Source organism: Lepidochelys kempii, chromosome 11 (assembly GCF_965140265.1).
Source record: "Lepidochelys kempii isolate rLepKem1 chromosome 11, rLepKem1.hap2, whole genome shotgun sequence".
Lineage (NCBI taxonomy): Eukaryota > Metazoa > Chordata > Testudines > Cheloniidae > Lepidochelys > Lepidochelys kempii.
In genome coordinates this window covers 70,581,567-70,608,754 of record NC_133266.1, presented here as the reverse complement: position 1 = coordinate 70,608,754, position 27,188 = coordinate 70,581,567, and the positions used below count along the sequence as shown (strand labels likewise).

The following is a 27,188-nucleotide window of genomic DNA, read 5'->3' as shown; positions in this document are numbered from 1 at the left end:
CTGCCAGTCACCAGCTAGCCCCCGCGCCCTGGGGCAGACTGCAGTATGAGCCACTCATCACAGGCAAGGTTGGGTTTGGACCTGCTGCCTCTGTCTAACGTTGGGCTGTCCCCTGCAACCCCAGTACCTGTTGGGGCTAATACTAGGCCATAGCCTGGGGCTTTCCTGGCTGGAGCTCCCCAGCCCTGCTCCAATCTAGGTACTCTGCTTAGGTCCCTGCAGCCAGGTCCCTCCCTCTCACAAGCTAGAGAGAGTCTCTTGAGCCTCAGCCCAACAGCCCCTTTATAGAGCCAGCCGAGTCTGCTTGGGGTGTAGCCACAGCTGAGGCTGCCTCCCAATCAGCCCAGCCTAAGGCTCCCAGCCCCAGCCCTCTCCAAAGGCTGGCTTTTAACCTCTTTGGGCTGGGAGCGGGTGACCGCCCCGCTACAAACCTCTTGTTGAGGTTCTGGCTGCACTTTTCCCCACACTTGTTCCTCTTTGCACACCCTATCCGTGGCCACATGAAGTCGCGAGATCTCCTCGTCAACCTCCTCCTGGGTCTGGCCAAAGTCTCCATCTACAATACCAGGAGGAGGATGTTGGACAAGGGGGTGCTCTGTGACTGCAGGGCCTATTTCCGTTCCTCCCTAGTTTCACGCATCCGGGCAGAGTTCCACTGGGCAGTGTCCGCTGGCTCCCTTGACAGCTTTGAGGAGCAGTGGGCACTGTCCAGGGTTCTCTGCTCGGTGTCCTCATCCGGTATCCTCATTTTGAACCTCTGACCCTTACTCCGGTCCCTGTTTTTCATTAGTTGTCCCCCGTAATCAGTTGGTCCCTAGGTCCAGTGGTCCCTCCCGCTAGGCTGGGGGAGGGGTCTTTAGCAGTGGGTGGGCTTGCGCCCGCCCACCTCCTGGGTTTTTCCCATACGATCCTGCTACAAGGCCCATTTTCAAAAGTGACTTAGGAACCTTCATCTCATTGCAAACTAGTGGAGCTCAGGTTTCTAAGTCCACTTTGCAAATCTCCAGTGACTTGAAAAGAGGTGTAAGTCACTTCTGAAAATGGGACTTCAGAGCCTAAGTCACTTAGGTGCTGTTGAAATTGTTACCCACTGTCACTACACATGAGGTGAGTGGGGCGCTGTTAGCTTGTTGTTCCTGTTCCTACATTGACTAGAACTGCTCATCACTCTCTCAGCGGCCAGCTGAGTACTGACATCGGCCTTTTGAAAGAGGCTTTGTCCTCCCTTCTTTAAAAGAAACGTGTGAGTGAATTTAGTGCTCAGGCAAGGTGCTGGGTGGCTGGCCTCAGAGGGCTAATTCCTCTGCTTAGTTACAGACCAGGGACAGTACAGGCAGTTACATTGCAAGTTTCAGCCCTCACCGCCCCACCACAGCCAAAAGGGTCACTTCAAAGGGGGCTAAGAGATCAGGTCAGTCTCTGCTGAGATGGCCAACAAGGATGCCAGTGCTGTGATGTGAACTCCTGTCTGCTGAAAACTTGCCTGAAACCACCAAATCCTTTTCACATAGGCCACTGCACAGCCCTGGGCTGCTAACTGCCCTCAGCCATTACTGGCCTGGATTAGAACTAGCAATCAGTTGGCCAACCTTACTGTAGCCCTTTACCGATCCCCTTGGAAAAGGCTCGCTGGTATTTAAGCTGGCTAACTGCCTCTGCCTCTAGCCAATGCGTGAGACGGTACCTTCCCGAAGGCCATAGGCCAGATTTTTTGGGAGCCATGGTTCAGCAATGTCTGCACTGTGAGATGTGGCCTCAGTTGCTGCTTGAAGGCTGCGGTCTGTAGAATACAGGACAGGGGGGAGACTCCGTTGTAATCAATGGCATTCACATCCGCTTTATTCTGCAGCAAAAACTGGACCAAGCTGTGACTGGCATTCTTGCAGGCTTTGTGGAGTGGACTCTTCTCCTCTTCATCTGTGGTGTTGACATCTGCTCCGTACTTGACTAGCAATCTGCACATCTGCAAGTAGCTTCCTTGCTCCGCTTGTTCTTTTGCCTGTCCACAAGTCACGCTGAGTGCCGTTTCTTCCCGACTGTTCTTCCTATCCGCACTAGCGCCGTACCTCAAGTACAGGAGAGCATGATCATAGAGGCCATGTTTAGCTGCTATGTGAAGGGGTGTCTCCTGTGTCTCTTCACTTGGTAGATCAACCATCGCGCCATACTTCACCAGAAGTTTCGCACATCTGTAATGAAGTGACACGGCCATTTACTGAAGGAGAAATGGAAGCTGAGTTGTTTGACTTGGTTATTATTGGGCCATCTTTGCCACCTCCCATTAACGAGACCACTAAGATTAGAGAAAGCTCTTGGGTGGCCTCCACTGACTTCTGATGGGACTTGTGCTCCTAATTCACTTAGGTACTATTGGCATGATGGGACACTAGGTTGAAGGAATGGAAACAATGTGGTTAAGGCTGGGGTGCCCACCTTGACGGGGTGCCGACGCTCATATGAGCAGCCTTTATTTAAAAATGAACTGAAATGTACCATAAATTGTGTTTTCTTTAAGAGCAATGCACAGAAAAATCTGCCATGTCTGCCTGAGATGGTGGCAGATGCAAGGCAGCCAGCACATGCTGGGCCACCAGAAGGGGAAAAAATGGTGTGTATGCTGTTTTAGAAAACACTCTTAACCTGCTACTTTTCGCCAGTGCAGAAGAAGTGAGTCTTTTGGCGAGTTCTGGAGGAGGGAGTGGGGGACGCTTGGCAAGCCAGCGCTGTGTGGGCATCCTGTGTATTGAGGGTGGTGTGGAGGAGCAGGGGGAAGCATAGAGATGAAACTGGAGAAAGGAACAAGGCGGGCATCCTGGGTGGGCTGGGATGTGATCTGAGAGGAGGTCTGAGACAGAGTGGTATGTAGGGTCTGGAAAGGGAGAACAAGAAGGTTAAGCTTGATGAGGCGAGGAAAGGAGAGACAATGGAGGCATTAAACGGGGGTAGATGCTGTGGTCAAATCAGTGGGTGAGATAACTGTGTTTTGAAAGGGGTGGTGGCCAGGACCGGGGTTCAGAAACCGTCCCACCCAGAATAGGGAGCACAGCACCAGGCTGCGTCATCACATTGCTGTGTCCGGAAGGGGCTCCACACACAAGGGAGCCTGCTCAGAATAATCACGGAGGGTGATGCGCAGGCAGAGCTCTCGGAGCCTGGCAGACAGCACGGCATTGGTGACTTGACCTTGAGGCAAACACCCCGTGGCCCGGTGTAGAGCGCCCTCTGTTCTTCAAACGGGCTGTTAAAAGCTGTGAGTCATCAGACCTAGGAAGTCTCCTCCAAAGACATCCAGTTTCCAGCCCCCTCTGCTGGGCTTTTCAGGCAACCACTCGGGAACGCCAGAGAGGGAGCCTGAAATGATCCCAAAGGCTCTGCATCCTGGCAGGGATGGCTTCCTTGCTTCCCTCTCCCTTATCTATCCAAGGTACTTACATGTCCTCCATCCCCTCAGTGTTTAAAGCATTTATCCTCACAACACTCTCATGTAGTAGTGCAGAGCTGTTATCCCCAGACAGAGGGGACCTGCAGCAAGGAGAGGCGAAGCGATGGCCACACAGGAAGGCTGTAGGGGAGTAGGGAATTGGACCTGGGTCTCCCTGGCAGAGCTACCCAACAGCTGTGGTTTCCCTGCAGAGCCAGCTGGTCAGCGGGGGGTGGGGGTGGGGACAGCAGGCTGCAGTGCAGAGTAGGGGGCAGACAGGAAGCTCATCAGCAGATGAGCAGATGGGGAGGGAGCAAGATTCTGGCTCTCCCTCCCCAGAAAATACTCCACAGGGAGAAGGGGGGATCCCCTGGCCCTGCCAGAGCTTAGGGGAAAATGTCTTGTTGCCTCAGGCAAGACAGGAAAATCAGGAGTGAGGGGGGAAGGTGAAACTCAAGGAGGAAGAAAAGGAGGACTTGTGGCACCTTAGAGGCTAACCAATTTATTTGAGCATAAGCTTTCGTGAGCTACAGCTCACTTCATCGGATGCATTCAGTTTTTTTCCACTGAATGCATCCGATGAAGTGAGCTGTAGCTCACGAAAGCTTATGGTCAAATAAATTGGTTAGTCTCTAAGATGCCACAAGTCCTCCTTTTCTTTTTGCAGATACAGACTAACACGGCTGCTGCTCTGAAACCTGTCAAGGAGGAAGCAGGAGCATAGGGGAGGGGGGCGTTAGAGAGGATTATGGAAATGTGGTCATGCATATTCACTGAGCATGCATATTGGGGTACTATTTGCATAATCCTCCAAATCTGCAGCCTCATTAACACTGGAGCAAGGTGAGAGCAGCTCGCTTCCTGCATGCCATGGCTGTGCCTAGCAGTTAGCTAACCTCTACAGCTTTCGGGACTGTGGTCCACACAGCCACCCACAAGTGCTTTCCAGGCACGGGGAGAAAGGTGGTCTTCTTTGGCTTATGTGAAAGAGTCTTCTATCCCCAGCTGTTTAAAAGTTAAGGCTGTGACTCTGGCTGATTGCTGTAAGTGCAAACATTGGGCTAAGGTCCAGAGCCTTGTCCACACAAGGAGAAAGGAAGGGCACTGGTTGGAAAGGTTCACACTCAATACCAACCCCAGGCACTTTACAAATGTTGAGTGTAAGTGCCTGGTTGCAATGCCTTGGGCCATGATCAGGTCTGGCTGTGTCAGTGTAGGCTGCTGTGGTTTCTTCTTCATATGGATGGGGAGCCACAAGCAGTAAAGCAACGATGCTTCAGCCAGTCCTCCCAGTGCCACCCAGCAAGGGCTCTGGGCACCACATAGTAGGTGCTCCTGGAGACCCCGCGTCCACTGGTACAGGCAAGGTTACAAGGCGGGCACTGCATGTGGATGTGCCAGAAAGGTTTTGTCAAAATCAGTGTTGCTCTGGAGACACATTAAACTATTGCAAGGACACATGAGACAATCAGCCAGTTCACGCAATCAATGTGTCTGCAGTCATTTCATCTCTTGGTGTAGATAACAGCCCCGGAGTGTTATGCAGACTATCCATATAATCCAACTCTTGTCTGACACGTATGCCTTAGGGCAAGGGTCTGTGAGTAGGCGGTAGGTGGGAGGCAGTGTGGAAAGGCAAGGTTCTTTATATAGATGTCAGCTGTAAGTGAATCAGGGAATGAGTCTCAGCTGAAAACATCAAACCCACTGTCTGGACCTTGGCTGCTGGTGATCAAGGCTGTTCACGCTGGTATTGAGCCAGAATAACTAGAAGGGAACAAAACTTCTATAGCTACTTAATGCATTGACTTGGGCTGCTTTGAGACACATGGGGTGCTGTACATGGGCAGGTTTGGCATTAAAAATGCTTTCTCCACCCATTTCTGACAGTGCCACTTAAGTGACCAAAACTGTCGCCTATGCCTTCTCCAAGTTTCAGAAACTAGTAAAGTGCTGAAACATATTCCCTGGCTCTCCAAATGTAGAGTAACTTTACTCACACTAGAATGGTCTATTTGCAAATTGTTGCCAGAGAAATCTCTCAATAGCCTTGCATCAATGGGAGAACAGATGTTTAAATTGTGAGGTTAAAACTTTGAGTTGGAAGAGAATTGGGGCATGGGTGGCAATTATCCAACAAGAACTACTCTTCCGGTTTGTTGTCTTCCTTGGTCAAGCTCTGCAGTCTTTCCTGAGTCCCTCCTTATTCAGACAGAAATCCCACTGATGTCTATGGGAGTTTTGCTTGAATAAGGAATGTAGGATTTCACTCCTTGTGCGTACTGCAGGGGAACACTTCCTTTCTTGGTTCAAGCCCACCGAAAGGAGTGTATTTTGTGAGCAGTATACCGAATTGCTTGCTACCCAACTTTGGGGACTGTCCCATGTGGCAGCACCTGCCATTTCAAGAAGAACAGGGTTTGTGTTTAAACAAAAACATTCCTGTAATACAAATTATCTTGGAAATTTGTAAAAGAGTGATCTCAGATCAGGGGAGGCTGCCATGAAACCTTGGCCATTAAAAGGACACCCCCCCCCCTTTACAATATTCTATTTACAGCACAGAATGCCTTCTGACAAACAGAAGGGGGTTAAAGATAAACAGTCCACACCAATGGTTTCTTAATGCAAGTAAGTGAATGTGATAAGCCAGTCTAAACGAATCAAAATTACTGCTACTTTTTCTACTAGAAGTTGACGTTGTAACCATTGTAACGGTGACATGGTGGCAAAACAATGTCAAATTCTGCAGTACATGCAAAGGGCAGTTGGCACCCATGCCAGTACAACTGGCCATGCTGTGATTAGGATTTCTATTAGGTAATGAGAGGAGGGCAGCAGGGAGGAGGGGAGACTCACAGGTAATAATGCAAGACCTTGAAAATATTCTGGGATGTAGATTTCATAGTAGAGACTGATGTGACAGTACTGGGCTCAGCTGTACAGCAATCCCTATCTCACGGATATTGTCCACCTCTGATTTATTTGGTTCTATGTAGATATTTACTCTCCTTTGTGGCTTGGCCAGTAAAAATCCTGTCTAAAGTTTCTTCTTATGTATACTGTGCACCTATTTTGCTCAGATATGCTTCTACAGAGTTTAGTGATGTTCAGTGCTTATATTTAACTGAAATGAACCTTGCTCAGGTCCAGATTGACTCATGCAAACTTCAGCAGGTTTTCTTCCCCCTAGCTCTCCTTATACATTGCCATTTGGCTTTGGTGCCTAGAACAGTCTGAGTTGTAACCATGTTAAAGACTACCAGGTGCCTAATGAAAAATCTGTTTGGATACCCTTCTGACAACATGTTATGTAGCTACTTAATTCTTCTCTCTTCTCTAATTTTTCTTTCATTAAATGGTTATATTTCCATGGAAGTTGGAGGTAAGGGCTAGATCCCCAGCTCATCCAAATTGACGTAGCTCCATTTGGCCCTTTGGTTGTGGAAGATGACCTGTAAAGGACAAATGAAAATCAAACTAACCTCAGTACTGTAGTCTTGGTTTAGGAAAGCCCTTAAGCATATGTGTATACCACTGTTTGGTGCATGTTATGTGTCCCCCTCTGTAACCAGTTCACAGTCTGCTACAGGCCCAGGTTCTTTAGATCAATCTGTAGAGACTCAAATATTTAGCTCTGGAGGTCCCTGGTCCAATCTCCACTGTTAGTCAAGATAGTGGCTATCACATAGCAAGGGCGCATGGGGACTTGAACTGCTGTGGGCCTGAGAATGAGTGTCTTCTCTCCAGAGGAAGCATGTAACCCACTGGTTAGTGTACTGTAACTCCTCACTTAAAGTTGTCCCGGTTAACGTTGTTTCATTGTTACGTTGCTGATCAAATTAGGGAACATGCTCATTTAAAGCTGTGCAATGCTCCACTATTACGTTGTTTGGCTGTCTGCTTTCTCCACAGCTGGCAGCCTCCCTATGCCCCCCCCCTTCCCACAGAGCCTCCTGCCCGCCGGCAGACCCCATGGATCAGTGCCTTCCCCCTCCTCCCCCTGCCTCCTGCCGGCGGTAATCAGCTGTCTTGAGGCTTGCAGGAGGCAGGAGGGAGGAGCAAGGACTCGGTGTGCAGGCTCCCCCTCCCTCCCCTGCCTCCTGAGCACTGCAAACCAGCTGATTGCCCCAGGCAGGAGGCAGGGGGGGAAGGAGGGGGAGCCTGCATGCCCAGTCCTCACTCCTTCCCCCTCCCTCCTGCCTGCTAAACGCTGCAAGCCAGCTGATCGCCCCCAGCAGGAGGGAGGGGGGAGGAGCGAGGACGCAGCGTGCAAGGTAAAGGGGGAGGAGGTGGGGGGGAGAAGAGGAGGGTCAAGGGTGGGGGCTTGGGGAAAGGGGTGGAGTGGGCGGGTTGAAGGTTGAGTGATGATGATCCTGACAGTGAACAAAGCTCCAAAGTGATTAGGGGAGTTGGTCATCTAATGACTTGCTATAAAGAAATTTACAAGAAAAGGAAAGGAAAGCAAAACAATGTCTAGATGTTTTTTTTGAGTTCAGAAAGTTCAGCAAGAGGAGCAGCTGGACAATCCACCCTCTTCCACTGTCTGACTCCACCACCTCAACCAAGCTTCTTACTCAGGAATGATGATTGTAGTATTAAATTGCTTGTTTAAAATTGTTTAAAATGTATATAATGCCTTTTGTCTGGCAAAAAAAAAAATTTCCTGGAACCTAACCCCCCCATTTACATTAATTCTTATGGGGAAATTGGATTCACTTAACATCATTTCACTTAAAGTTGCATTTTTCAGGAACATAACTACAATGTCAAGTGAGGATTTACTGTACTATGTACCTGCCTCTATGCCTGATCCACAGAGGATATGTGTCTGTTGAAGCTCTCAGCTTGAGGCTCTTTCACTCAAGGGTTGGGACTTGTGCTTTCTGCTCTGGCGGTTCCATAGGCACTGACTTCTGCTAGCGCCAGTGGGTGCTCGACCCCTCTCAGCCCCCCGGCCCTGCCCCCATTCCAACCCCTTCCCCAAATCCCCACCCCGGCCCCTTCTCTTCCCTGCCTCCTCCCCTGAGAGCGCACCAATGTGTGGTGATTGGTCCATGTAATCAATGTATATTCGTAGCTAGATGACAGGGCCTGTTTGCTAGCTTCTCCTCCTTGACCTCTAGGTTATGGGTGCTGGTGGATGTTGGTGGCCTGACACATACAAGGAGGTCAGAGTAGATTGTCTGGTGGTTCCTTCTGGCCTTGTACACTAAGACTCTATGACACTGTTGATCACACACTCCTTGAATACTTGTGCTCTTTTGGCTTTTGTGACTCCTTCCTCTCCTGGTTTTCCTCCTACCTCTCCAGTCACTCCTTTAGTAACTATTTTGGTAATAAAGGTAAGTAACACATAAGACTGTGGGGAAGTAGATCTGGTCAACATTTTTTGAATCATAGAATATCAGGGTTAGAAGGGACCTTGGGAGGTCATCTAGTCCAACCACCTGCTGAAAGCAGGACCACTCCCCAATTTTTTTTGCCCCATCCCTAAATGGCCCCCTAAAGGATTGAACTCACAACCCTGGGTTTAGCAGGCCAACGCTCAAACCACTGAGCTATTCCTCCCCTCAGATATTGACTGAAAATATCTTCCACTGTGAAAATGAGGTTTAAGTCAAAAGGAAGATTTTTGTGGGAAAATGTCATTTAATGCAATGTATGCAGTGCTGTTGTAGCCATGTTGGTCCCAGAATATTAGAGGGACAAGGAGGGTGAGTAATATCTTTTATTGGACCCACTTCTGTTGGTGAGAGAGCCTGGAGAAGAGCTCTGTGTCAGCTAAAAGCTTGTCTCTCTCACCAACAATAAGATATATTGCTTCACTCTCCTTGTCCCGCTAATTGGAGGCAAGGAGAATTTTCATTTTGTTTCTATTTGAAAGTTTTGTTTAGGTTTTTAAAGATCAAAACATATTTGAAATGTAGAATTTCAATCTCCTCTTTTTGACAAGGTGCAATAACATGAAAAATGTCAAAGTTTTCTTCCCTCAACACACTCTTCCTCTCTTTCCCAAGCTAACTTTTTACAGCTTCTCCAATGTTGGAAAAGTTAGACAGGGAAGAGGATGGAAAAAATCAAGGAAAAAGTGGAAAAACTCAATGACATAGTTCATTCTGTGGTGAAAAAGAAAAAACAAATAAAAAATTGGATTATTTTAAAATCCAAAATAAAAAAATCAAACCATTTCCAAAAATTTGCCACAGAAAATCAAAATTTTGAATGGCAAATTTTTGTTTACAATTTTTTTTCAGGGGAAAAAATGGATTTTTTGTACAGCTGTATTGGTAAGAGTAAATGTTTTCCTCCTGCTCCTGGTCCTGCTATTGTTATCCTGATCCATATTAGATAACATCCCTTTCACATAGCAGAGCTCAGCATCCTATTTCTCCAGTGGTTACTGTTACATCTTGCCTTTAAAGAAAACTTGTGTAAATTAAATCAGCCATTCCAGCTAATTAATGTAACACATATGGAGACATCTAGGATGGAAAGTCAGGGTAAATGCTCTGAGCTCCCTGACAGAGGAGAGGCTTATCTGACTTTTATTGGTGGACATCTGTCAATACCAACTCCAAAATTCAGTGGTTTGGTGCTCCTGCTTCTTCTGCGAAGGCTTGTTTTAGCCATTGAGTTGACTACATCACCTGGAACATCTCTTTGCTGTGTACTGCTGTTCTCAGCACAGAAGCATGGACAGGGGCTTTCTGGGTGCTCTCCAGAAGCATAGGTAGTATCCTTCTTGGTTTTGTTCAGGTGTTTGCTGTTCCTCCTCTGGGACTGATCTCAGGAATCGTTCTGATGTAGGACCTTGGTGCACAAAGTTTGTTGGAGACTCTGTTTGGAGTCTAAAATTCTTTTTTCTCCAGCAAGAGGTGGGGGTTAACTATTTGGCATTCTTGTAATATTTCTTCTCTTCTAGTTTCCTGTTGCAGAGCTCTTTGGAAACTTTTTTAGGGTTAATTATTTCTAGCTCAAGGGCCTTGTTAGGCAGAAGAATAAAAAACCTTAGTGCCAGTCTATGAACTGGTGGATCTCAAGGCGTTGTGAAGCGTATTGCAATATTCCAGCAATGCTAAATATGGGTCCCCTGAATTTGACAGGGATATTTAAATGATTGTTTTTGCTATTTGTAATGATTCTTACTATGCACAGTCAAATACATTAGCAGAAGAGTATGATGTGGTGTGCTTGAATTGATATTTCAAAAAGAAAGGCTAAAATGAGCCACTAACTAGTTGTGGGCCATTCTCTACTAGCTCACCAGGTTTCCATGAGCAAGAAGTGATACACGTGCTCTTATAGCACTGCTACATGATATGTCTGTGCAACAGCTGAGTCTTAAAAATGACAGGTGTAGTTTGTTACAAAGGGATTATCTTTCCCCTTTAATTCAGGTAGCCCTTCACCAGCCTTTGCCCAAAAGCCATTTGAAATCACATGTGGTTTCAGTGGATATTTTACATTCTGTTTCCTATATGTGCTGAAAATTTCACACATGGATCTTAAGTAGCAGCACCCTCTACCCTTTTGATTTCTTGAAAACATTATTTCATGGAAAACTTTGAAGCATCAAAATCGCTGCTTCCAGGTTGCCGCCAGGTTCCTTTTCAGACTGAGGAATTCAGGTGGCTTAACTTGCTCTCTTTGTGCAAAGATTCAGTTTACTTCTGACACCATATAACAAGAGCATGAGACCCGCAGGGGTGACAGTAAGAGACTGTGTGTTATTTTCTCGCCCCAGTACCTGGTTAGGGTTACAACAAGGTGGGACCCTGTAACAGGGATCACTGTTCAATGACTACTACTCCACTCTCCATGGGGGTTCCCCATGGACTCTTCCACTGGCACCTCTCCCTCCTCCCCTTTATAGACCTCGGAGTGATCTTCAGCTCATATATGTTGTCAGCTACCATATACATGCTGATGTCCCTCAGATCTGGGTCTCCACTCCTGACCTGTCCTCACCTATCCATATCCACACCTCAGCCTGTCTCTCCAAAACCTCCCCTGTGCCTTACGATTGACTTCAGTTTAACATGGCCCAAAACTCACCTCCTTATCCTGCTTTCCAATCCTTTCCCACCATCTCTGTCACCATCCTCCCCCGTTGCTCTCAGACCCATAGCATACAGGTCATCTGTGATACCTCCCTCTTCCTAGGCCCTGTGTATAAATCGTGATGCTTCTCCCTTCTTAAAATTGCTGAGACCTGACAGCCAAAGCTGCCATCCAGGCTCTCACTATCCACTATCTTGTTGGCTACGACATCCTGCTCCTTGGTAGAACCCTTCACTAAGACATAGGTACCTGTCCCAAGTGGCACAGAGTTGTTTGTTATTTACTTATCATTGGGCCAGGTCAACAGGGAAAACCCTTACGAGATTCACAGGAGGCGAACAGCCCTAGGAGGTTTCTCTTCTGGATTTCCCTGGTATTATCCCGACTGCTGGGAGAGGAGCATAGGGGTGCTGTGGGTTCTGGAAGGCTGAACCCTTTTCAACCATGGGGATCTCCAAAAGCCACCATGACAGAGGAGCTGCAGCTGATTGTGATGGCACCAACCATCAGCTGCAATTGGCAAGGCTCCCTACTGCCATGGGTTGGGGTCCCAGAACATTAGTACCACACAGAAACCTAGGAGGAGAGCTGGGACAGGGGCCTGGGAATACTTGCTCCACCCTCTCCCATTGCTGGCTTCCAATCCACGGAGCTGCTCCAGAAGCACATCTGTATGAAGCAATGGGATGGAGTCAGGCATTGCCACAGCAGAATCTCTCTTCTCCCGTCCATGTAGAAAGCAGGAGATGTGCGAATGGAGGGCCTAACTGCATGCACAGGTTCACCTGGAGCACACCAGCCCATTGCTCACCCTCATGTTCCTCACTGAAAACAATGGATCTTTTCATTTCATACAAATGTGTCTCCATCTCGGTCTGAAGCAGACAGAAATGTTCCACAGATCCCAGTAGTTCAGCACCAGCACACCCGACTCTTTCCAGGCTCCTGTTTTTATTTTCTCCTGGAGCCACTGACAAAGTTTAGAAGCAAAGAACCTTTTCTCCCCCTCAATTTTAGTCTCTTTAGAAGAAAAAAGGAAAAATCAACTCCATTCTCCTCTTTTTAATCATCCCACCTTTAGCAAAAGGGAAAAAAGGACCGAGTGCAGTGAATTTAGCGACTCGTCTTACCCCACCATGTTAATTATCTCTGCTGTAAAAAGGAGGTCAAGGAGAGGAACTCTCTACTAAATAGGGCGATGTTGGCATGCATGGCTCCTAAAGCGAAGAAGGTAAGAGTGAACTTTACTGGAACTTTTTTTTTTAAATCTCTTCAAAAAGCTCCTAGATTAAAGCTCTGATATGCTTTTTTTTTGGGTTGAATTCTCATGGATTCTGAAGCTCAAATGGCTGGAAGGAAGCCCAGGTAATTTTTTTTTATCCCAGTCACTCAGAGGCTCAAAGGTTTTAAGTCCTGCCCCCATGGTGAATTGCCGACTATATGGGAATACAGAAGAACCCGACACATAGGTGTTCTGGCCATTGTTATCAAGAGGGAGAAAAATAAAATAGCTCTGTATGTAGGTCAATGACCTGCTCTTTACTGTCAGTAAAAAATTAAGGATGACCTAAAATCTACTACTCAAAACCAGGGACAAGTAGTCTCTCTTAATCAGACGAAATGTTTATGTTACCAAAAGCTTGACCTCCTCAGTGTCTAACTTTAGCAAAAGTCTTTGCAATTGAAAAGCAGTGGTCGAAACCTCAAAACCTGTCTGAAATGTCTATTAATTTTTGATCCTTCAAGGTAGTTGGCTTAGTTATTGTAGAGGCGCCCGGTAGCGCTGCTGTAGTTAAGGGTCTGCCAAAATTTCCATTATAAAGCCCCAATATTCAAGGGCTTATAACTCAGCTGTTTCCACATTGCCTCTGTCTGTAACTTGGATTACAGGTTGGCAGCTCAAATGCCATTTCACCCCTGCCTCCCCATTCCTGTAAAAACACGTATATCAGCTAAGGCTGGAGAGTGACTAAAAGAGCCGAGCAAAAAATCCTGTGTGGGAGACTTTTATATTTTATGCCAGCAAGTAAAACTGTCACCCTCCTTCCCATAATTTTTATGGTATGGAAGAGTGAATTTGGTGTCTGGGCAAATAAATAGTTTTGATTGCAAGGCTGTGGTTAACAATTATTTTAGGTCATAGGCTTGTGGACCAAGCTTTCTCTTCCAAGAGAGAAAATATTAAAAGGGAAATGTAGGGATTAATCCTGCTCTGATAGAGATGAATGGGGGAGAAATCAGGTCCTTTATTAGCAATTGTGGCTCAGTGTCACAACACAATATTCATCCAGCTACCCTCTTGGAAAATCATTTTTGCTTTGTTTGTGTCACACAAGAGCTTCCCTGCATCATCAAGTTGTTGTTCTATCTACCCATGTATTTTGGTTGAATCATTAGTATCTTTTGGTGCTTTGCAAAGATTCACATTTATAGGAAATGCTTGAGAGATGTAGTTTTGAAATCTGCCTCCCCTGAGCGGATACCTTCTTTTCTTAAGAGCCTTTCTCACACACCTGTCCAACATGTGGCCCATCATATTTGTGTTCTGTAGTGTTACCCCAGACTCTCAGTATAGTTTTGTTTAGCGTCTCTATCTGTCTAACAGGAACTGGTTTGAAGCCAGGATGGCACTTTATTGAAACTAGCAGGCAACAAAGTTCACTACACTTGTAAGCATTGTTACCAAGATATCAAGGTAGCCTTGCTTTTTAAATAAAAAGCTTTCCAAGTTTTAATGATTCAGACACTTTAAGTCATACTGGGCTGAAACTTGACATAGATCACAACCAGGATGAATGTTTCTTTAAACATTTATACCAGCGTCTTAATCTATTCTGCTGTAACACGTGGCATGTGTACTCTTCCTGAGGTTCCAGACATTACTTTATTGCTATGTCACACTAGAATCAGTATAGTATTTGTTGCAAGACAGAAGGGGCTGCAACCCTGACGAAGTGGGTATCTCCTTCTACTCACAGGGCCTCACAGAAGCTAAGGGAATTCGCTCCCGGAAGAGGACATGCAGAGTTTCCATCACCACACCCCTACGGGAGATATTGCAGCAGAGGGCTGCTTTAAAACCTGCCAGGACCCATAGGTGCACTACTTTCAGAGACTACCCTGCAGATGCACTGAATCATCATCATGTTCCATGGTATCCTGGCTATACTCTCTCCCTGGTCATCACCTGCCCCATTGCTCTGCTGATCCCCTGCAGAGCGGGAGTGGGTGAGGGCGGGTATTGTGTCTGCTTTCCACAGTCACAGCCTTCACTCTGTGGACTTTCTGCCTCTGGGGGCTCTGGGCAAGTGGCAGAAAGTCCATGGAGGGGAGGCTGTGTGATGGGTGTCTGCCCCACACAAACTCTGAGGGGGTTAATGTGGGCCTGGAGGGGCCCATTAACCTAAGATTGCTGCACCTAGAGGCAAACTACTTACCAATGGAACAGCCAAGGCTTCCTCAGCAGTGGCCTGCTTCTACCTTGCAGCCAGGTGGCGCTGCTCGGGCAGGGCCAATACGTGCCCCCCGGGAAGGCATCTGCGATGGCCTGCGGGGGCAGAGCCTGCCTGGAGCGGAAATGGGTGTGGCCACGGCGAATGTTGACGTTGACCCACAGGCTGGGTGGCTCTGAGGTGAGTCTGGGGGGGAGGTGGCGCTCCCTCCCCACCCCCCATAGAGGCTGCCCCAGGCCCTGCCATATGGGGATGGAACGAGCTGCGTGGCATTGGGGGGCGTGCCCCACAGTTTGAAAACCTCTTCCCCAGAGGGAAAAGAGTTGGCCAGGGACAGGAGAAGATCAAGCCCTGGGGTCCTGCCCTGGCCTAGAGCGTCTGACAAGTGATCTTGAGAAGTGAAGTAGCCAGGGGGAGTGGAGGAAGCTCCTGGGGTGAAGCCAGAGATAGGCAAGGAGATAGAGAGGTGAGGTAGGGAGGAGTCCAGGGAAACAGCAACCAGGTTGGAGACTGAGCAGACCTGGATTGCCAGTGAGAGGGTCCCTGGGCTGGGACCCGGGGTAACAGGTGGGACCAGGTTCCCAGTAGCACAGGACCTGGAGTTGGAAGAGGAGACTGCCTGCAACAGTATCTGGACAGCTTGTCCCGTGGGACTTTGTTATCCTAGAAGGGGGCACTATACAGTGACCTGGCCGGAAAGCTGAGTCACAATGAAGGAGGACTGAGTCAAAGAGAGAGAGGGGGCAGTAGTGCAAGTAAGCGTCAGAAGGGGGCAAAAGCTAAATCCCCAGACCCAGCCACCAGTAGCAGTGGGTGGGGAGCCCTTTACAGGCTGTGACTGTGAAAAGCAGCCACAGCACCTTCCCTCACTCATTCCCCCTCTACAGGGGACCCGTAGGCAGATGAATTTAGCTTAGGGCTGTGCTTTGGTGAGCAACAGTGTTGAAACAGTGAGCATTTTTACTCCCAACAAATGTGGTTTTGTGTGAGTATGCACAATATCTGCATGGCATGGCAATGTCTGTGACCAATACATTTGTTTGTCTTCTCCAGACGCCCTGTGTCAGAGGGCTGTGTGTGGGGTGGTGTCTCTGATTTGTGCAGCACAATATATGACCCTCTGTAAATTATCAGTTAAGTCATGTTTGCATAAAGTGTGGTCATACCATCCCTCCTGAAATTTCACTTCTCTGTGGAATGACTGCTGGTAAAAATTTCATACCTGGGTTTTTTTTCCACAACTTAATTTTTTTCTAGTGCTGGCAAAATTTTTTCACAATTAATATTAATAAAAAATGTTTACTGTGTTTAAACTTCAAAAATATTTTCATAAATAAAAATAACTGGATAGTGGGTCAAAAAGATTACTTTTTGCACTTTTTTTGTTGGGCTTTATTTCCCTGTTTAAATTCACAATCAATGAAATGTGGTCAAAAAAATCCAAGTTTGAAAAATGCTGACCTGCTCTATTTGAATCCTGCTAGCACCCTAGTTCTGGCTACTGGCCACAGACAACCAGACAGACTCTTTAGAGCATGGATTGTAAGGCCCTAACCCTGTCAACACTTACGCATATGCTTTACTTTATTGCCATGAGCAGTCCCATTAAAATGAAACACCTGTGTAAGTATTTGCAGGATTGGAGGTTAAGACAAGAAGCAATATAAATGTGGTGGAAAGAGAGATGCAATCATAGTATGCACATTTAACATATTTAACATATTTAAATGCCCCAGCTATATCCAAGTGCCTTATCACCTATCTTATTAATGGATAACTTTTTGTTGTAGGCATTATGGAAGAATGAACTGATTTTGCAGTTCACCTGGGAGGCAGGGTGTTCCATGGAAGCAAGGTACAAGTAGTAAAGGAAGGGAAGTGCCATAAAAATGGCCTCTGAAGAGCAGAAGGCAGTAACATGGTCGGTGTGGTAAGGACGGACACAGGACAGATGGGATTTGCTCAGCCACTGGGTGCATGCTCTAGAAATGTCAGAAATGGCTGAGGTCACCTTTTGTTTGGTGACACAGCCAGCTATCTTACAAGGGAAAGTGAATGTGATTCTGTGGAACCTGGAGGGAGGAAGTTCATATTGATGAAGTTTTTGTCTGTGGGAATTCTGAGGAAGAACTTAAGGTTGAAGTAAGTTCCCAAGGCAGTTGTGTGGCTGCTTGGCTAAAGTGATGAGGCGTGTACGCTGAAGCAAACCCAATGGCATGTTTTAGGACATGTGCTTGATAGAGGATGAGGGAAGAGCCAGAGGACTCCTAGAGCCAAGCTATAGGACTGTATTAGAGCTGATGCTGTTTCTAGTTATAAAGAAGGCAAATTTATACCTCAAAAGGCGAAGCTACTTATGTGATTCTTAAAGCCCTAAGGATGTGGGCCAAGACACCAGAGGAGGGATGGTGCAGTGGTTAGGGTGCTAGCCAGAGACCAGGTTCAAGACCCTCCTGTGTAACCTCAGACTCTGTGGCTCTGTTCTCCATCTGTGAAATGGAGATAATACATCCCTACCTCACAGGTGCATTGGGAGTGGTGCAGATACAATGGTAAGGGGCACCTGAGGATTTAAACAATCTCTTAAGCAGGCTTCTATTGACCATAGCCCCATTACTGGCATTTGACGGCGTTTCCAAGCCTACAGTCATTTCAGCAGATGCCAACAGCTACACCCTTGGTGAGTTGCTACTCCCAGTGGCACAGATATGGCTGGCAGCTTATAGCCTATTCTAGGTACCTTTGTCCCCCAAACAGAATGTTTGTCTCTGTAGGGGTGTGCAAGAGTTTAATATGCTACTTGTACAGTCTTAATCATTTCAAGTTGCCCACATCCACAAGCTGCTCTTGCTATTAATAACTAGAAAAGACCTGGCTGCTGCCAGACCCACCACCAAGGGCAGAACTGATTAAAATAGCCATTACTGTTGGCACACACCCGCAATAGTATGCAATAGACATTGTTGGCCAAGTTATTTGCCACGGTCCTACACCTAGCAGATGAAATCTATGCTCTGAAGCTGAAGGTCTGATTAAGTATGGTGATATTACTCCAACAGTCCTTGAGGGATACCTGAAGGATACCAGGGCTTTAGATAACGCTGGGATTGAGCCCGAATGGCAGTGTTGTGGCCCAGCACAGGGAAGAGCCTAAAATTTAAGATAGAATCACGTGAGTCTTGCAAAATGACCAGGAAGAAATTATAGAGAACGTCACATCTTCCATGTACGTGTTCCAGACACTACATATGCCTTTGGGAAAGAATAGCACCAGAGCTGTGTGAAAGGGATGCACCTACGTGGAGCGACAATTTTTTTACATCTGTAAACATTCTAACTAGATCTACAACTCTCCAGGTCAGAACATCTTGTCTCATATGGCATTCTGGAAAGAGAGAGTCCCTGATAATGGACCACAGTTTGCCAGTTCTGAATTCCATGCTTTTGGGAAACAGTGTTACTTCATGCATATTCCAGTCCTCATCACCATGAGAGAATGAACTGACTGGTGGAGAGAGCAGTACAACTAGCTAAGAGCATACAAAAGGTCCCCTGTATTAGCTCCGCTGAGTGACAGGGCATGGCAGCTGATGATAGGTCAATTGGCTCACATTCTGAGCCAATGTGAAAAAGTAAATCATCATCCTAAATGGCCTCGCTTAAAATGTGCAAGGCTGAGAGGTGCCAGATCTATGAAGTTTCAGGCTGTCTTCCTCAGCTGCTGGCATGTAGCTCAAAACGTATTGACATTTAGAAGAAAGACACTTAGTCTTGATAAGACTGGATAAGGCAAAACGGTGGCCACCACCCATTGCCACTGGATGTAGCTGTGCTCCATTCCTTGGCCCCATGTGAATCCACCTGACAGAGACCAACTAAGGTCCTCACTAGAGCTGTCCAGGATTCTTAGATGACGTGTTTTACTGTCGGAAAATACCAATGTATCAGGAAGATTTCTCAGCTCCATGGTGGAATTTCTGGTATATGAAGATGGCAAACACTGCCTGACAATAGCTTAATGGCACTCCTTTGGGATGTGTGATACCCAGGTTCAAGTCCTGCTCTGGTGAGGTCACCAGAGTAGTGACTTGAACTTGGCTCTTCTACATCTCTGGTGAGTGCGCTTACGAGAGGGCTATTCTGGGGTGGCTCACTGATGCTCCATGAAAAAATTCAAAAGCTCTTGACTTTATCCAAGTGTAAAAGGAAACAAAATGACAACACCCTCAAAATTTTTTGTCTCTAGAATTCCTGTTTTCCCATCAGCCCGAGTCCTCAATACAGAAGGACCAGGCAGCATCCGCAGCAGGTTCCAAACCCAGCTCGTTTGTGAACCTACTTGCATCATGGCCAGGGTGGAGGGAGCTAGTCCTGCAGAGGAGAGTCCTAACCATACTGAACATGAGTCTCCACTTCTTTGGATTTGATAATCGCTGTGAGTCAACTGGACAAAATCCTCCTCAAGGCTAAATTGTGACTGGATTTGACCTAGAATTAGTTAAACATTAATTATTGTTATATATTGCTTATGGGAAAAAAGGTGGGGGGAAAGACATGAAGTTGTGGGTACTGCATCTTTACATTGATAGCAGTAAGCTAGAAGCAGCAGATGGACAAAGCTTGTAGGCATAAGTTCTACAGTGAAGCAGAGTCACTTTATTAGAATAGAGGAAACAAGCATTTTTGCTGAAATTCCTTGTTCAGTGTTAGAAGAAAGAGACTGATTTTGTCACTGTCGCATGGCAGTAATAAGTGTGGTAAAGCAGGCGTGCTGGATCTGCTAAGCAGGGGACTACAACTCCCATCAGTTCCCTCCCCACGGCACATCCTTTCTGCTGGCTAGGTAATGAGAAAGGTCCTGAAAGTGGCTGGGCTTAGTTGGGAAGCAGCAGCTGGCCTGCGTGGTGAGCCAGGAGCAGCAAAGAAGCTGAACACAAAGTGGAATCCCCAGGAACGGTATGTGGAACAAGGCTGTGCGTGCTAGTTGTTACAGCTGGGAGCAGGTATGGGTGAGGCTTATCGGGGAGCAGCAATGGCTGAGCAGGGAGCCAGTGCAGATGGGTCCCAGTGAAACGCTAACTGAGCCTGGCCTGGAAACCTACAAGCTCTTACTTGCTGGAAAAGAGACTGGACTGTTTTGGAAGTTTGCCTGAAAAGGGCTGTGCCTAATTCTGCTTTCAGTTAGTACAGAATAGATCAAGAGTAATTCCACTGAACTGAATGGCATGATAGTAGCGTGGACTTGCCTTGAAGTCAGAACCCTGCCAACACGGCCAAATTCAGCTTGAGTGTAAACAGTAGTGAAAAGTTATGTCAAGGGTCAGAGAGGAGTAACAGTATCACACGTTCAGCGGGCATGCAGAGTTGGTACCCCTGCACGTAGGTAAATCTTGATCAGTCACATGATGTAACGCCAACGTGACACCAGGGGAGGAACTGCTTCAGTTATTTCCATCAGAATGGAAATTACAGCATGACCCAGACGATGCAGTAGGAGGGGCTTTATCTTTTGCTGTCCATTGCTCTTCCTGCTATACTCAACGCTCGCTCCCTTGGCATGTATGTTACCCATTTTGCACAACCACCGAATACCAAATCAGTGGACGCGACACAGCTTTACCACTTTCATCCACTTGGCACTGGGTGTTCCATGTTTATTCTTCTCTCCAGGACTGTGGCATATGTAGGCTGTGGTGATTAACACTGCTTTCTACGTACTGCTGCACCGTGATGTTTTTAAAAGGAGTCTGCCTGGCTGCAGCGGCAACTGCTACCTGCTGATAGTGGGAGGGGGGAAGAGTAAGGGCAGAGGACTTCAGCAGTGTTACTGAGCATGCTCAGTCTGTGTGAGCACGCTCAGTACAAACCAAGCAGCAAATGGGGGGGGGCGGAGGGCACATGATCCTGCATGCCCCCCTGCCCCCCATGTATCACATCTGCCTGGCTGATTTATGAGGCAAAGTTGATACAGCATGTTAGAGGCGAGAGAGCCACATGTTCACACTGAGATCTCTCCTGGAGACAGCTTTGCAATTTTCCTTATTCCAACATATGAAAATCAAACTTGTTTTGTGGCAAAATGTAAACATTTCCCGGTTTTGCTCAGATGTACTCCATCCAAGTCAACTTTTTATTCTGTCAGCTGGAAAGGCTAACTGGTCTTGGTGTTGCATAATCTCTCTTCACCTAGATCAGTGTTTCCCAAACTTGGGACACCGCTTGTTCAGGGAAAGTCCCTGGTGGGCTGGGCTGGTTTGTTTACCTGCCCCGCCCGCAGGTTCAGCCGATCACGGCTCCCACTGGCCGCGGCTCACCACTCCAGGCCAATGGGGGCTGTGGGAAGAGCGGCCAGCACGTCCCTTGGCCCGCGCCGCTTCCCACAGCCCCCATTGGCCTGGAGTGGTGAGCTGCGGCCAGTGGGAGCCATGATCAGCCAGTGGGAGCGGCGCTCAGCTGAACCTGCAGACGTGGCAGGTAAACAAACTGGCCCGGCCCGCCGGGGGCTTTCCCTGAACAAGTGGCGTCCCAAGTTTGGGAAATACTGACCTAGATAAAGCAGAGGGGTATGATATATGTAGTTAAGCTGCAATTGTGGTGGACACATCTGTGCATTAGACTTAAAGAGTCTATGCCTGGAGGTTAACCAAGCTAAAATCCAGTTCCCTGTTGCTATATTAACTCTGCAGGGCTAACAAGTAGTAAAAACCGATTCCAGTCATTAACAGAGTCAGAAGAGGAGATGCTGACTACACACAGGAAGTACATCTGGCGTGTAAGAAGCAGTCAATTTTATGTAAATTCTTCTGACTCTAATTCCCCTTGAACTCAGTATTATAGGGGAAAGTCACATTGCTTGGGGCAGGTTAGTGCTGAGCAATCTCCAAGAGGCTATAGGCTCTATAGGAGTCTTTCTATAGGCTCCAGTGGGCTCTCGATCAGGCCCACGTAGAGAAGAATGTATGGACTGGTGGAGAGAAGAACTGCACAGCGAAGGTTAAATGAACATTACAATTGCAAGGGTGGTGGTGGTTAATAATGGGAGAGAATGGGGGGGGGGTACGTGCTGCCTGGCACAGCCCTCTTCTTACCCCAGCGTGTTCTGATTGGTGCACAGATGCAGTGGTGCCAAGCCTTCCTCGCTCAGGAGGTTGGGGTTGGCTCTGTGCTCCAGCAGCAGCTCCGTGCAGTCCGTGTGGCCTCCCTCGCAGGCCTCATGCAGAGCACTCTGGCCTCCTGGAGCCATGTTGGGGTCTGCCCGCCAGAAGAGCAGGTGACGCACACAGGTAGTGTGTCCATTTCTGGCAGTGATGCACAGTGGGGTGGTCAGTTCCCTCTTGTATTCCAGGGACCACAGGCCTGTAGGGCAGAGAGAGAGAGAGAGACAGAGAGAGAGAGATGTGAGAAGGATGGACTTGTGATTAGGGCACAGGATAGGGACTCCTGAGATCCAAGCTCTTCCACAGGCTTCCTGTGTGACCTTGGGCAAGTCTCTTAATTTTTAAATGCCTCAGTTTCTGATCCTCAAAGTGGTAGCCATGCTTCCCTTCCTCCCAGGGGTGAGGATAACTTCATTAGCAGCTGCCCAGCTTTGATCATTACAGCGCCAGAGGGAAGCCAATAAATGACTGGGGTGAGTGGCAGACACAGATGTCAGAGACTTTGCCCTTTTACACCAGACAGACAAGGTGGCTGAGGTGATATCTTTAATGGACCAACTTCTGTTGGTAAGAGAGACAAGCTTTCGAGCCACACAGAGCTCTTCTTCAGGTCTGGGAAAGATATTCTGAGTGTCACATCTAAACACAAGATTGAACAGACAGAATATGTGCGGCTAACTGCTTATGCTATGCTAAGGGCCCATTCAAGGTGAAGTGGTCTGTTATTTTATACAAGACATACAGTAAATGTTATACTTTTCAGCTGCACAAACTAAGGCCCTGTCTACACTACAAAGTTATGTCAACCTAACTTACGTCGACATACAGCCCCGGCAGTTATAAAATAGCTTGTGTGCGCACACTTAGCTCCTGGTGTCGGTGGTGGGCAGCCTCACCAGGAGCACTTGTATCAAGAGTATTGTCAGTGTGGGGCATTGTGGGATGGCTTCTGAAAGGCAGTAAAAGTCGACGTACGCAACGCAGTGTCTACAATGCTGCTGCGTCGACCTGTGTACATTGACCGTGACTCTACGCCGCTCGGGGAGGTGGTGAAACTAAATCAGCATAGACAGGCAAATGACATTGATGGGAGCCAAATTTAAGTGAAGCCACTTCCACAGCGATGTAAGGCAGCTCATGTCGAACTAACTATGTAGTGTAGACCAGGTCTGAGAGAGGAGCAATTAAAATATAAAGCAAAACAAAGAGACTTGGCACCTGCGGGCCCCCTCCCCTGCCTGGCACACAGTGCACAGGAAAAGGAATTTGAGAAAGTTTTGAGCTGCAGAAAATGCCTGAGTGTTTGCAGCTCTTTAATGCACATTGCTCTCGAAAAGGATTACTGGCTCCGCATTCAACACAATTCTGGTCTCTTTCTTTCCCCCTTTTTAGTTCTCTGTGTGTGCAGCCGGTGCCCTTTTGCTGAATAAAACAGGGCAGTGCATGTACATTTTTTCACTCTCTGAAAACTTCGGGGCTTTCAAAAGGCCCGTTTAAGGTTGTTAGCCACTCTGAGCAGTGGTGGCTATAGGGGAAAAGAAAATTCCCCAGTGAATGCACATCAATGGGCAGGATTTCACATGGTAGGAATACCGTCTTATAATGATGGAAGAATCAATATCATGCCTGTAATGAGCCGCAAAGGGTACCTTATTCAGAGACTTAACTTCTTCCCCTGAGCCCACGCTGAGAAGTTTTAAAAGACAGCTTATTAATTACCCACCTGCATCTAATACAGATTTGTAACCTGTTGAGGGCTGTGCCTGACCCCTGGGTGTGCAGTTTACTGCTCATCCAGGGGAAAGCCTGCGTTAGCTGGACTCATAGTGGGCCTGAAGTAACAGAGCCAAAACAGGAATTTGATACGACAGTGACCCTGGACATAGCAACTGCCCTGGCAAGGATAGAGTTTGGATTTGCAAAGAACTATGTGCGTGCATTCCATTCAAGAGGCTGGCTTCTCTGCTTCGTAGCTCCTGTATGAAGCTAGCCATCAGAAATGTGCTGGTTGCTCAGTTCCACTGCCCCCTGCTTGCTTTATGTACACACAATCCCCTAAAGCCAATATGCCATGACACATAGCAGGTCAAACCCTGCAGGCTGCCTTCTGTAGATCAAGAGCTACATTAGTTTGGGAGCCGGTGCACCCTCTCTCTAGGTACTCCAATAGCTCTATAAGACCCAAGTCGTGCCACCAAAACATACATAAATAGATTTCCCCAGCATGCTGGTGAAGCATTGGCACGGGAAGCATTGTCCCCTCTTTAGACATGGGCAACTGAGGCAGAGAGATGAAGTGTGGAGTGATGAAGTTCCAGGTCTCACGGGGAGTCTGGGGCATCGTTGAGGTTGCCCAAGTCCCAGGCTAGTGCTTTCCTCTAGTGGTGTAGTTCCACATAACCAGACTTCCTCCCGATGCACAGGTGGAAATCCTGCAAATTATTTAATCCCCTTCCCTTCAGTGGTAGCGACTCAGGATATTAAAATCCAGGAGTCAATGATGTATGCATGTATGGTGTATCTCCTCTCCCAAACCCTTCCATTGCAGGAAGGATGGAGGCTATTGTTTCAGACCAAAGTTTTGGGCGGGAAGATTTTGTGATTGCTTTGACTGCCTATTTTGGGACTGCTTTTGTCCCAGCTTTTCCCATCCCTTGAACCAAAGGAGGTGCTGGGTAAGCGCTATGAAATGTCACCGATCCCATTCAGTATAGACACAGTGACACATTAAACGCAGGAAAGCGTTTAAAGAACTCCTTAGACAAATGTCTCCCCTTGAGCCCCTGGGATCGGTTCAAATCTTATTTCTGTCACCACTCCCTGAGCCAGGACATCTAGCACTTCATGGCAACAGCAGAGAGGGAATTCAGATTCGTCTGCTTCAGAGGCCACTTGAGCTAAAGGGGCAAGTACAGGGCCTGTGACCTACAGCTGAGTGGTGACGACACTAGGTGGAGGCATACATTCATACTAGTCGTGTGTTCGTTTGTAGGTGGTGAGGGCTCAGCCTAAAAGTCAAACTCTCAGTTTCTGCATATTTTAATATGTACAATGTACTCAGAGCAATTAAAAATAAACCTCATTAAAGCAACTTAGCCCATTCTGACATGAATGACTTTTTTGTCTATTGAGGCCGTTTCAGTGACACTGGTAGGAGCCCTGCTTTTTCAGGCCTTGCCTCAGCAGCCATATGCCTAACTTCAAGCAGGGAAATAGCCCCATGGAGTTCAACCTCACCTGCTTTAAAGATAGGCACAAGCTGAACTGCACTTTAGCCCTCTGCAGTGTGGCCTAGTGGACAGACTGGAACTTGGGAGACCTGAGTTCTATTCCTGGCCTGCTGGGTGACCTGGGAGTCAGCCTGGGGCGTGATCTCACTGGGTGCGGTGCTTACTGTTGGGTAGAACTGATTGGAAAATGGAATTTCCATCCTGTGGGAAATTGATATTTGTTTGTGTCCTGAACTGGGACAAAAACCTAAAATAACCAAGCTTGTGGCACAGTAAGGAGTTCAGAAAGACTTTGATTTGGAAAGGTTGAAACGCCATGGAGAGGCAGTGGTGCATCATGGGAAATGTAGTCCAGCCAGTGAGATGGGCTCATAGGGGAGTATGGGAGCATAAGAAATCCAGAAGTACAACTCCCATCTGGCCTGTGGCAGCTCAGCACACTGACCTGAAGGAAAACATTTAATTTCAATTTTCTCTAATGGAAAATTCTGTGAAAAGCCCTCTCCTTTCCCATGGGAGATTTTGTTTTCAGTGAAGCCCCATTTTCTGACCCTCAAGTGTTTTGTTCAATGTTTTTACCCAGCCCTGGCACTGCGAATATAGTTCCATTGCCCATGGTGGTTCTGCCTAGGCCTTATGTAGGTGCACAGTGGGAGGGAGGGAGCTGGTGCAGTCTGTGCAGAATGGTATTGTGCGCACTGGTTATTGCAGGCTCTGCTCCCTCACTACTTTCCCGGGGGGTCATAGTGCTAATGGGGGGCTAAGAATAGGCAGAGCCTGGGTGTAAAATGCTGCAGGGATATAGCACACTGCATGCTCCAGGAAATCTTCCATCTGCCCAGGGCAGGACATCTCCAGCGCGCCCCCTGCTGCAGAGTCGCTCTGCACCCCTTTATCCCTCTGCCCCGAATGCAAAGCTACCTGTGAGCGGCACAAACTGGTCCCATGGGACTACCCTTGGTAATAAGCACTGTGGATACAATGTTCAAACATGCCAAAGTGCCCTATTAAAAACAAGTTAGGCACTTTAGGCTCCTCAATCACTGAACATTTTACCCTAGATCTGTTAGTGCAAATTTGCAGAATCAGGCCCTTCATTTTCCCTGTCTAGAGCACTTGCTAACAGCGAGGCACTGCAAACATTTAGCACAAAGGGTGCATCTGCCGAGCACATTGTACAATCATCTCAAAAGAAATCAGACTCCTCTGTAACATATTAGCAGGCTACTTAAAAACAGAGTGTAATTCATTTAATATAAACACACCACACCTTTCTTTCAATCAGTGTTAGTAAGTGCCTGTTTACTTTTTAAACTGGTCCTTGAAAGCAAGAGTACCTGACAATCCAAAAGAGGCCAGGCTTTTCACTTGCCATTCCAGCTCATTTTTACTGATCTCAAAAATCAGATTGACGTCTTCATAATATTTATCAGTCAGGACCTTAAGGTTTCTCAGGTCTCCCGTGACCAGTGCTGTGTAGTACTTGTCGGCTGGAGCATGAGCCATTAATGGGTGCTCTGATTCCACTTTCCGAAGGATCTCTAGCTTCTCTATAACGGGTCCCGGCAGCTCAACCATTGCAATGCACTGCAACTTATTTTAGTACAAGACCTATCTGTGTGGATAGATGGTCTTTTATAGTTATTTCCATTGTCCTGTTACCATTGTCCAATTATAATCCAGTTAGGGCTCTATTGTTGTTGTATTTATAACTCCAGTGGGGTCAGATGATTATGGTTACTTGATACAGTAAGGGTCATATGGACTTCTGGATACAGCAACAGCAAGTCTGCCTAGTTATATATATACATATACATATGTATTTAATCACAAGGTGATAGCTAAGGTCAAATGTTCACCGTGC

At 47.3% G+C, this 27,188-nt stretch overlaps 1 protein-coding gene across 1 annotated transcript in view; it reads right to left on the bottom strand.

Annotated features, from left to right (window-relative positions):
- Positions 1-26,902, bottom strand: part of ASB18 (ankyrin repeat and SOCS box containing 18) — a 34,912-nt gene extending 8,010 nt beyond the window's left edge. Inside the window, exons 1-3 of the mRNA XM_073304772.1 lie at positions 26,662-26,902; positions 22,026-22,293; positions 1,685-2,189 (exon numbers count right to left, since the gene is read on the bottom strand). Of these exons, the coding sequence (XP_073160873.1) occupies positions 1,685-2,189; positions 22,026-22,293; positions 26,662-26,902 (1,014 nt within the window). The remainder of the gene's footprint in view (positions 1-1,684; positions 2,190-22,025; positions 22,294-26,661) is intronic.
- Positions 26,903-27,188: the final 286 nt, after the last annotated feature.